Raw genomic sequence first — 12,552 nt, forward strand, 5'->3', positions numbered from 1 at the left:
CAAAGTGTAAATTTACAGACGAACGGTATAAGAAAAAACGGGGGAAAGGAGGGCGTTGTAATTGCATTCGAACGGGGGTGAAGGAACTCGTGCGCGGAAAAGTTGAATAAACTTCTTTGTCTCATTGCAAAATTCCATAAAACGTCGCGGTATGGCATTGATAATTAAATTTTGACGAACCGCACCCACATCTCTAATGCCCAATCTAGCGCCACTAAATGCAAAACCTTAGAATCTTGTCGATCAGTAGTATGTTCGCCAAGACCAAGATCCGAAATCCGCGCCAAACGGTAAAAAGAAACGCGCTGCGCTTTCTGCGTTCGTATTTTTAAAATACATTCTAAAATAATTTCTTTTTTTCCTTTTTTATGCATATTATAACAAATATATTAATAAATCTCCATAAATAAATATAAATTTTTCATAAAAGGTATTTTTTGTAAAGCTATCAAATTTTCCACACGTTTGAAGGCGCAACCCCTTTTAGAATAATCGCAATAAACGATCAGCCAATTCTCAGCAAGTGATAAGAAACGATTTACCGATGTATTTGTTACAGACTTAATGTAACATAATGACAAAGGAAAATCTTTAGCCGATTGTAATATTATGTCATTAAAAATTAAATATTTACCATAGATTGCAATCATCATTGTACTTTAGTTTGAATTTTTTAAAGCTCTTCTCAATCTTCCTTTAAAGTTTTTTAAAGCTGATTTAAAATTACACACATATATATATATATATATTACATATACTATATATATACATATGTATATTGTTCAAGTTTGGACGATTCAATTGATTTTTCGTGTGTACATTTTTTTATAAGCGGTCACACATCCGAATCAAAGAATCGCTTATAATTTGTTTCTTTTTCTTTTTTAATATCAGACAACGCCTCTTTTCCCTATTGATTAGATTTGCAATCAATCGCGCAGCAAGATCTTCCTTTATCAAAGGTTATGGATTTCGCGCGAATATCTCGCACGCAGATATCTCCCCTCCCCCCTGCGTCGAGAAATTACAAGAGGAAAACGGGAATCTTACTCGCTTATTTACCAAATAGGGAAAGTTGCTTTCACACGCGCGCTACTTGCGACGCGGCCAAACATGTCGCTCCACATCATGCGGACATTTGCGGGCGCATATGCGAAAACAATTCTGATCCAAGGCAACACGTTTCTCCGACGATCCTCTGACAAATGACGCGCCGTGCCTTACCGAAATGTCGCGTCATCATTAACCGCGTTTACGTGTACGTCACGAAACTTCCGTATGGCCGAAACTTCGTCTCTTCGTCTGTCGAGAGATAAACAGAGGCGGATACGACGCAGATGGTGACGCGCGTGAAAGAAATATATTTGACAATGTACGCACGCGTTGTCTTTCATTTTTGAGTAACATGTGTCAATTAGCAACTTTTAAAAAATTGACCTGATCGGTAGGAGCAACGTGTCCCTGGAAGAGGAAGCTCTTTTGCTCATACACATACGCACGCTTACTCGACACCACGCTTACTCTTTCTATGTATGCATGTATACATATTTCTATAATATATATATATATATATTTTTGTTCTTTTTCTCACTCTCATTTTCCCCTTTCGCTCACTCGCTCCAGCTTATTTTGGCACGCACGCATTCTCTGTCGCACTCATACGCACACTCATTGAAATATACTAAACTATATGTGTGTGCTGTGTGTGTTTGTGTATGTGTGTGTGTGTGTATATATATCAAGGTACATGGTCTCTCGATTCGCTCAAATAGTCAAGTGCACTCTCTTGCCCGCGCTAGCGGACAATTCTCGGCGGCTCGCGCGCTCACACCACGATGCGAGCGACGGGGAGGGAAGAGGGGGTGAGTGATCTTCCCTTCATCTTCCACGAAGTTTCGAGGAGATGCGCATATAATACCGCATTAATGAATTAACTCTTCCCTCCGACGTCCTTCACGCCGGATCGCGTCGCGCGGCCGCGTTTTTCCGCCGCGTTCATCTTCATATACAGTGGCGGCGAGAGGAAGGATAAAAAGAATATGTACGTGTATATATATATATATATATATTTTGTCATGTCGACGAGTCGACATCCTGCGTCGATTCTCCGCCGCTCTTGGCAAGCAGCGAAGGGCTTTTTTCCTCCCTCCCGCCGACACAAATCCGTGTCATCGGTCGCTTAACAAACGAAACCCTAGCCCCTCGAGATGTCCTAATTAATCAAACGATTTTTACAATTTTCACGGCTTTGACGCGCGGGCGGGCGGACGCGCGCGTGAACGATCGGGAGCGGCGGCAGGACTTCTCTTCATCTCTCCGGAATGATCCCGGATGCTGAGGCCGCGTCCGCGTGCTCACGCGCTCATCCCTCCTCCCCGCGCCAAGAGGAATCGTGTCCGCGGGATGAAAGGCCCACGGAACGATTGAGATCGAAGAATTCTTTTCGAATTGTCTTTTTCTCCGTACAACGAAGCTTAAAAACTAATTGAATGAAAAACGAAGGAAAGGAGAGATTTTCTTTTTTTTTTAATGTCGGGCAAGATGGTGAGCGACGCGAAAAAGAGGCACGGAAAATTTAGTGTTGCGAAGAACGGAGGCAAGAATCTCTGTGGAGAGAGGAAAAAAGGAAGGTGCGCACATAAGGTGAGAATTGTTGAATTGATAATCGATCGAATAATAATGAGATGAAGGAAAAACAGAAAATTCAGGAGTGAGATGGAGGAAAAACGGGAATTTTTCGCGTCATTTCTCGCAGGCTCGTACAGTATAAGCAATCTTTCTCTCGCTCTCTTTCTTTTCTCTTCTCCTTCGTTTCGCTCGGTCGTACCTCTCCGCAACTTAATCCTAAATTTAAGGCTTATTTATTTAATCGACACGGTGTTTTTTTCTCATGTGGAGCTGTATGTGCTTGTGTCCCTATGCTCTCGGTATGGTGAGACGTGAGTGTGTATGCGAGTTTTGTTAGAGATGACAGAAGGGTTGGTGGTCTCCAGATCAATTCTCGCTGTGGATCTCTTTTCTTCCGGTTGACAGTGAAGTAGAAAATCCACGAGACGCGAGATCGCAAAACACACCGCGGCAACCCTTGCTCTTTTTCTTTTTGCGGAACACATTGGTTTCGCGCGTTCACGATGAGCTTCAATATCTCCGCTCTTATTCAGTCAAGTTCCTTTCAAGTTATATTCGATCCCCCTTTGGTTTCTGCGGAAAACTTTCGATGATAAACGAGAATGCACTCGATATCGTCGCAACAAACGATTTGTTAGTTTCACTTTTTATTGAAAAAAGAATCGTGATAAGAAGCGAATTAGAAAAATGAATTACGTCACGCGATACGAACTGTTTTTTCGTCCTTGTGTCTGCAAAATGTTTCTTAAAAAGCGTACGTGTAAATACGGATAAAAGATACGGTTAAAAAGGTGTTTTACTGTTTCCTGGGTGAAAACGTTATCATTCGTTAAAAAAAAAAAAACTGTACATGTACGTGTATATATCCCAAATCCATTCGCGAAGGATCATTAAGAGCCTAGCCAGCCCGTTCATTTTGGATACCTCGATGTTTGCTCGAAGAGGAGGAACAAGTATCCCCGGGAAGCTCACGAAGGAGCCCAATTTAAACTTGAAACAAATTCAATACCCCGTGTCGACGGATGCTCTGCGAAGGCTTTCAAAGCGACTCGCTTTTTATCTCAAGATCAACTTTATTTTTGTAATATTTGTACGAAAAGAATTTCGAAGGAAGTGAAAGCACCGTGAAAAACTTCAACAACGTCCCCTTCCCCTACTGCTACTACTATTACACTGTTATGCATTACGTTGCAATTTTTTTTCCATTGTAAAGCATAAACGATAAATATTGCCCATACGTATGGATCACTCACACGTACACACGCGCACACATACACACACAAACACACACACAGTTATTTCTATCACGTGTATGATTGAACGACGAATACGCTGCGATTTGGATTTACCGCGAGATAGAATCGAAAATTCAGAACTCTCGGAAAGTAAAGTTCCACAAGTCCGTTATCGACAATTATTTCTTTATAAAAAAATATATATATGTGTATATTGAGGAAAAATGACTAGCCAGGCAAAATACATTAAACCGTTTGAGACGGAATCTGATCCTTATGAATAGATTCTTAAGAACCTTAAGATTTCTTATTTAGTTCACCATCGTTTTCGTTGCCACGAAAAAAAAAAAGGTATTGCGAGTTTGTCGGAATATAAATTACGAGGCAAGCAAAGCGTTAGATTTCTCTTCAACTTTGCGCCTCTCTGCGTCTCGCTCACAAGGTCCGTCGTCCGTGACAGTAACGTAGTAAATGTCAATCGTTCTTCGCGGCGTTTCGGATCGATGAGAAATCGATCCGTGTCTTTCCGGGACGAGCCAACCGCGTGTCGGCACGTTAAAATTGAAAACTACGATCACCCAGCTGTATCTGTATGTGTGTATGTATGCATTTATAGTCATCATGCGACGAATCGGTAAGGTAAGCGTCTAGTAGCTGGACATACATCTAAATCCGGACACTTACGCAAAATCTTATTACTATTAATCTCAAACGTCTTTTTTAATCATAATGTTAAAATTTAATTGTAACCTAAATATTTAAGATTGCAATTAAACTTTAAATCTTTGTAAGTGTCCGGATATAGAGATCCGGTCGCACTAGGACGTTTATCTTATTTTAAAGCTGTGAGATGGAAACACCCGAGTCGTTTTATGGTCTTACTATTATTCCTTTTTCTACTTTTCCTCTCCGTGCCTATCATCCGTCCTTGAATCTACGAGCGCGTCCCCATTGTATCGACAGCCTATAGAACCATCAAAAAGACACGTCTATTAATATTAAAGCGTGAAGAATACGGATTATTGAATCCTTTCAATTGTCCTCTCTCTCTTCGAGAACGGGAGAAAAAGAGAAAATGCGAAAACGCATTTCTCTCCCTCTCCCTCCCTTTTCGCTCGCTTATCTATCGCGACGTTTCTCTCATTATCCAACTAAGACATTACCTCCATACTTATTGTATACCTAAGCTACTTAGCGGTTTTACTCTATAATTTTTTAAAATCTTATATAATATATGTATATACAATATATACGCGCGCGTACGCGTGTGGGCATACATATATGTATGTATGTATATAGATATATGTACTTTATATCAATTAATTAAAGTTAATTAAAGTTATTAATTAAAATTAATAGCATTTATCATCATCACAGCTAATTTTTCACATCGACTCTTCCTTTCGTCAAATGATTGATCGTTAAATTGATTTGCTGTCATGCGTGGCTTCTCCTTCCTCTCCTTTTCCTTGCCTGATCTTTTCGTTTGTCTTCTATATAGGTTTTTCTTTACTGTCGGTTGTACACGCATTTGCGCCGCGAAAAAATCGACGAGAGAAAAATTCGAGCCTGGCGCCCATCACCGTTCTCCGAAAATCCCTGATTACACATGGCTTTCTCTCACGAACGTTCAAGTTTATTTCAGCAACGCGCTCCTGGAATCTCGCAGACAACAGGACAAGAACGTCCTATTTGCACGATCTGCGATACTTTGAAGGAAAAGAGCACGCTCCTCACTTCCTAAATGTCCGATTCCAGCGCTCTACTTATATTACTTATCGATCAGTGAAACAAACGCAGTCTTTTAATAATAATATACCAATTCTGATAATGGAAATCGCTAAAAGACAGTGCGAATATTCACTGACCGTCGTACAAGCGCTGCAAATCGGTAAATAATGCACTGATTCCCATCTAGGCAGTACAATCCAAGCTACAGCTAAGTTTCGTTTCGAGCGGCTGACATTTACATCGTTGTTATTCCCGGATCGCGTGGCTGATCGGCGCGCGCGTCTTCGCGACAACGACAGATATACACAACGTTTTCATAGCCCTCTGTCTCCCTTCTTCCTCTCACCGGACGGCAGTGTTTAATTCGTTTCCTCCTCGCCCCAAGGATCCATCGCGAATTCTGAGACCGTGACGATTTACCCGGCCCCAAACTCGCGCATCGTCGAGATCGAAAGCTTTTAACGCCGAAGTTGACGCTAACTCGTCGTGTCGTGTCTGGCTCCGAGGATTTTTTTAAACTGTGAACAATTTGGAATGCCTCGTGCCTCTTCGAAATCGTTCACAGAGTTCACGGCTAAACCAACTCGCCGGCTCTACAATTGCTATTGTTTGCGAGAACCGCGTGTGCGAAGCGAGTACAATGAAAGTATTACAAAAAAAAAAACAACAATTAACGTATAAAAAGGATTATGCTTTAAGAAAAGCATGATATGTATGGCGTTTCTAATAATAATGCGATACACTTCGTTAAAAAGCGATGCAAAATATTCGAGAAGCATTTATAAGTAAAATATGATGTAGACACAAGGTTCACAAGGAGCCGATTTGTCTGGCGCAAAAGAAAAATCGAATCGGAAGCTATACCCACGTAAGTGTATACTTGTTGAGAACTTACGTATTGATAAGTTCCCAACTTGAGAGCTACGATAAAAATTGGCTCGTCAAACTTTCGTTCAATTCGAAGAGAAATTGTATATACAGATTTCATTTGAGGACGTACCCAACGTTTCGAAATACGAGCGCAAGTTCGTCAACAACATGCGAAGCAATACTGGAATAATATCTTGGACCCCAAGATGTTAATCGGTATCGTCCCGTACGTTGTTGCCAAACCCGCGTAAGAATAATCGAAAAATAAAAGAAGCAATGCAAAACAAAGAAATTTGTACTATTGCCCTGCATACTGCACAATTTAACTCCCACAATTTTCAGCTCCCTATATTGTCACGTAAAATGAAATTCCGACACGACTGTCTCCATTCTGCCTCACGTTAAGACACGTGCAAGGATCTATTGTCGCTACGAAAGCGGCGAGCGAGAAATTAAATTTCGAACGTGAAAGTACGTACATCGAGCGTATGGAAAAAAAAAACAAAAACAAAAAAAAAAATAAAAATAAAAATCTCTGGGCTGCGACTGTCGCTCGTAATTCTTACGCACATAAATCGAATTGCGAGGGCGAACGGAAAACGAATTGCCAAACTCTTATTGCCCCCCTCCCCCTTGTCACAATTGAGCCGTATGACGCCGATGAATGCAAAGAAAAACGAAACTTGTGCGCACGTTAAATTTACATTCGACAAGCAGCCGTTGCCTCTGCTATGTAGAAACATTACTTTCCTTCGTCATAGATCAAATCGGCCGATTGTTACTATCTCAATCACGATCGTGTTGCAATAGATATCGTTCGAGGATTTCACTTTACAAAACTATGGATACGGAGCGAGCAATCGAAAAAATAAAAATCGCGAATTTTGATATCGATCTCCTTCTCTCCTTTTTTCTCCGTGTCGATTTTGAATTCTCTTTTTTTCACTCATTCGCGCATATCACAATCACACACTCATCTCGCAAAACTCTTGCATTCTTGCCTAAGTCTAAATCATACCGCATACCGAAAAAAGCAATTGATATAAGAAGAGAAAATTGTACATGGGTGTTGCAAGAGATTATTGCAAGTTATCGAGAGACTTAAAAACAAAGAACATTAATTAAAACGCTACGTCAAATAGGTTTCTTGCTCAGTCTGTGGCTTGAAATAATTTTGTTTTCTTAGAAGAAAAGAAAAAAAAAACAGATAAACACAAAGAAAGTTAATACACACGAATTTTTTAAAGTTTTGAAAATCTAAACCGACAAAACCACACTACGTCGATTTGATTGTGCAATGTCAAATCGATCGTATTCTCCACGCTATCATATATCGTTAAGGCCTTAGCTTATTTATTACCACTGTTATTTATTTACCCTTAAATATTATTGTTATCGTTACCGTATTATAGATTAAGTTCATTTACTGTGTCCAGTGTTTACAGATAGAAGTAGTGCGAGTTTGATATGACAATTGCGCCCGTAAAAAAGCATTGCGATTAACAAAAAAAAAATCCAGACCGCCGTTTTTTCTATTACTTTGAAAAGTCAGAAAAAAGAGGAGGAGAAGAAAGTATAACTTCCAGAAACTCGCACGAAGAACAACTCTTCAAGGACGGGTCGAGTTAACGTCCGTTCTCGTTAACTGTTATTCCTGCTTTTAAATCTAAATCTTGATCTTCCTTTAGTTTACATGCCGTTATTCTCTCTCTCTCTCTCTCTCTATCTCTTTCTGTTATGGCTAAGAAGGAACAGACAGCGTTAAGTTAATTAGGATAACCAATCCATGCAATCGCATCGCTAATATTCTCTCATCCCTCTTAAAAATTTTATCTTTTATAACCGCGTCAAAGGCAAAACAATGGAAACACGTTAGTACTCAAATTTCTCATCAAATGTAACAACAGTCATCAATAAATGAGCAACAATCGAAGCTGTTGTAAAATCGGGATTATAAATAAGACGGACATTTCTGATCGTTATTTTTGCAACAGATAGAACGGTCGAATTTCTACCTTTTCCTCCCTTTCTCTCTCTCTCTCTCTCTCTCTTTCCCTCACCTTCTGCCTGTTATCGTAAAAATAAATCTCAAATTTACGTTACATACAATTCATCGGTGATTTTTGTAGAAAATAGATTACGCTGAAAATTGAGAGCGCGAGAATTTGTGATCAAAATCTGTGAATTTCCCGTAATGTTAAGATAACTATCGAAACGTATCCGCGAAGCGTTCACATACAGAGCATCCATCATTCGATTCTCTCCTCTCATTCAAATTTCTTCCCTCCCCTCTCTCCCTCATGTCGGTCACGTTCAATTAATCCACTCGTGTAACTCGCGCACTGCAAAACTCAAAACTTACATTTTATATACTTATCTCGCGTAAAGAATAATGAATAGCAGAGACCAGCAGAATAGTAAGAAAATAAAAAATATCCAACCCCAAAAAAGAAAAAAGTAAACGGAAATTAAAAAAAAAAAGGAGTTGCCTGAAATAAACCTCCTATACGAAGCTGCGTCTCTCTTTACAATCCGTAATACCAAAATGATAAAGTCATCGTGAAAGAAATCGTTAATAAAGAAGTGATACTGCGATCATTAGTCGGGCGGCCATTAAACAAATTGCTTGTCCAGCGTTCGTCTCTGTAATCTGTCGATTACGCGGTTAGAACACCAGGGGATAATTTAAAAAAACAAAAAATACGCGTATCGGAACACCGGGTATCTCGAGAAGCGAGCTTTCCTCCAACAGTCGCTTGTTGTTCTTCCTCTTTTCCATCGCGTCGATATTGAAATACATCGTTTGACAAAAATCGCGAAGCACAGCTTCGCTCGTCCGCTTCGCTTGTCGTCTCGTCAAACTGCGAGGATGTACTCTACAATCCTTTCCTTTTTCTCTCGCTGTTATGTCTGTATGTGTGTGTATGTGTGTGTCGAATGTTATGTACATAATGTGTATGTATATATATATGTAGGGCTTCTCTCCTTGTTGTGTTCCTTTTGTAAGTTTTTAGCGGTATACGATAATCTAAAATACAATGTATTACTTACATTTCGTCACAATGATGGCGCGTGTGATGGGAGTTCCGGAACGCATATGTATAATACATATAATAATGTATCTCTCTTTCTCTCGCGTGCACATCGATCGCGGCATCGGGACGCACCGATGCACCGCGTCGTCATCCCCCCTTTCCTCGCGGTGCATAGTCTGCGTTATGGTAAAGGTTTAAAGTTTGTAATGTTGGATGTATATATCTTATAGCGTAAAGAACGGATTTACGGGTTATCCACTCGCGCGCGATAAAATCGAAAAACCCGTATGTATGTGTATGTGGACCGCAGCACACGGTGTCACCGTCATCATCGTCATCATTGTCATTATAATAATCTTCACATTCATCCACATCATCGCCATCATCGTCCCTCTCGCTCTCGCGCGGTCCTCTTGGTCGATGATACTCCCCTCCCCCTTTTTTTTTACCGACGATGATTCTCTATCATACCTGATTCTCTCAGAACTGTTGACGGTCGCCACCTTTCTTCTTCTCTTCTTCCTCCTTTTTCTCCTCGCACGTCACCAATATACAATGCGTCCTTGGTCCTTGGGTATCAGGCCTGGACGTTCAGCACTATGCGCAGTTGCCTCGTGTACTCGCACGCCTTGTCCGACTGGCGGCAGGTGCTCATCAGTCTGCTGCTCGTCCAACGACTCGGCGGCTTAGGCACGCTCGCGGGCGACGGAGTTTCCGAGAACTTAGCGCCCGCGTAGAAGTTGTTGGTCGGACTGCTGCTCAGACTGCGCTGCTGTTGTTGCTGATGAGGCGATTGTTGCTGCTGCTGCTGTTGCTGTTGCTGCTGCTGCGGCGAGTTTCTCGCGCTCTTGGACGATGGGCTGTATGGGCTGCAGCTCTGCCGTCCATCCTTGGCGTTTCTGACCGCGTGGCGGCCGTTTTTGTATAGGAACGGCGACGATTTACTGCTGCTGGAACGATTCTGATAAAGGCTGTTGTGATGAAGTTGATACCCGACCTTCGGCGAGGCCTGCCGATCCACCTTGGCGCTGTCTAACTTGGGCGCGGAGTTCGTCATGGCTCGGATGTTTGTTCTATCTATTCTTTTCCGTCTCGACTTGCAAGATCTCCTCGTCAGCCAACTCGGCCTGTAATATAAAGCACAAAACGCTTCGAAATCGAATCACCATTGTATCTGAGGATTAATTTATATCCACAGTGTTTTTTTGTTTGCTCAAAGAGAAAGTGTTGCTCTGAGAATAAATCTATGCATTCTTGATCACTTTATTGTGAAAGAACATAAACCTGCTTTTACAAATGTACAATTTAAGATTTACATTAAAATTCTTCATATTGAGTCAAAATAAAGTCGTTTGCATAGCTGTTAAACAATCATCATTGGTGGACTCACCTGTAAATAATTATTTAAAAAAATATCAAAGTAATAAGACTTCAAAATAATAGCTTGTCAATTAATTGATATTTTTTAATTCTTATTTTCACATATTTGATTAAATTATCATTTTTTAAAGTGTAATTATATTAAGTTCTTTTTATTTGCTCATCATGGATGTAATAAAAAAATTAATATACTATATCACAATAGAATTTTAGCATATTAAAAGTATAACACAAATCAGTTTCATACATCAATAGATTCTCAATAAGAATTTCTATTGTATGTTTCTTAATACACATATATAATTTCCTTGTCAAATATCTTTTCTCAAAGACAAGTCTACCAGGTAATAACAAAAAACAACCTATTTTGTTCTCAATTCATTGAGAAAGAAAATTAAGCAAGTATGTGCATTTCTGGAAAATGTAAATATTTGTTGAAAAGGAAAGATAAATCCAAAAGATTGATGGCTCGTTTCTTTAAGATTTTTTAAGTTTAAAGTTTTTGTCTGCTGTTTTGTAAAGTAATATTTTTATATACTCTTGTAACCATTGAACAAGGTTTGAAAGCTTTACCCAAGCAGCTCAAAAGAAACAGGACAAGAGACGATGCAGCCACTTTTTCAAAATTTTACAACTTCAACAGTCGACCAGCCCTTCAAAATAAAATATAAAAACGGACAATGTATCTGTATTGTGCGAGATATCGTGCTCTTTATGTTTTCTAATCGGCTTTGCTCCGGTCCTCGTCCTTTGTCTTTCCAGCGTCTCCAGTGAAACATTTTACCGCAGACGAAACCGATGGACTTCGGGTTCTCGAATGTTTTCAAGGCGAAAATTCGAGAAGAGAGAAGAAAGAAAACTTACCGGTAAACGTTGGCGAATCGCCTCCAAGGAACGACAATGTCCCGCGTCTCTGTTGAACAATTTTTCCAACTGCGCAATAATCACGGTATCCAGGGCAGAGCGATGGTGGGGACGACGACGTGGTGACTACGCGGTGGGGCACCTCCCCCCCTGGGGACCTGTTAGCGCGATGCTACCTCGCCTCGAGCTCTTCTTCTTCCCTCGCGGTCCTCCCAGTGCGCGTTCCTCGCAAATTCGACCACATCCGGTGACCGTTAGCCACCTTAGCACAATCTATCCTTCCTCCTCGTCCTGTGTGGCCTACGTGACGGAAAAGCGGTACGCGCTCCGCTTGCTCCCCCCCTCCCCCGACGCAACAACAACGACTCGTCTATCCAAAATGGCGGACGGGCCGTTGTGTTTGTTTGCCTTGGTCTACCGGGGCTGCTGTCAAGGCTCTTTTTTCCGTCCTGGCCTGGGTTTGCCTCCCGCGCGCACCTCCTTCCGCCGAATCTCTCCCGGGAAGATCGATCCCCTTTCTCTTTTTCGCTGTGGGCGAGGTTCGAAGGTCCGAGGAACCTGTATACACGGAGCACGGGCGTCTTCTCCGTACGTTCCACCGTATGCTCGCTTACTCTCGTTACTTCCCGTCTGCGTATCCCGCGTCGTACTTTCCGTCTCAATCTCTAATTCCAGTCCAACTGAACAAATAAACAATCACTTCGCAGTCGGAACTCGGGCTCGCGTTCCTCTCTCCCACATCTCCTGTGACACTCCTCTAACTCAACTACTACTGTTTGGGGAATTCCGTCTACGTCTTTTGTAGGTCT

The 12,552-nt window shown here is 41.2% G+C and overlaps 1 protein-coding gene across 1 annotated transcript; it reads right to left on the minus strand.

The window, feature by feature from the left end:
* Nucleotides 1-431: 431 nt before the first annotated feature.
* Nucleotides 432-12,552, minus strand: LOC105828963 (proline-rich nuclear receptor coactivator 2). The gene is made up of 2 exons (XM_012667567.3): nt 11,744-12,552; nt 432-10,626 (listed from the first exon to the last, which is right to left on the minus strand). Exon 2 carries the CDS (start codon nt 10,554-10,556, stop codon nt 10,077-10,079), a length of 480 nt encoding a protein of 159 aa, XP_012523021.1. The 5' UTR covers nt 10,557-10,626; nt 11,744-12,552; the 3' UTR covers nt 432-10,076.

This window comes from Monomorium pharaonis, chromosome 4, assembly GCF_013373865.1.
Source record: "Monomorium pharaonis isolate MP-MQ-018 chromosome 4, ASM1337386v2, whole genome shotgun sequence".
NCBI classification, from domain to species: domain Eukaryota; kingdom Metazoa; phylum Arthropoda; class Insecta; order Hymenoptera; family Formicidae; genus Monomorium; species Monomorium pharaonis.

What these genes read in the sequence shown, in the direction of transcription:
- LOC105828963 (XM_012667567.3), bottom strand. Translation starts at nt 10,556, where the DNA reads ATGACGAACTCCGCGCCCAAGTTAGACAGCGCCAAGGTGGATCGGCAG.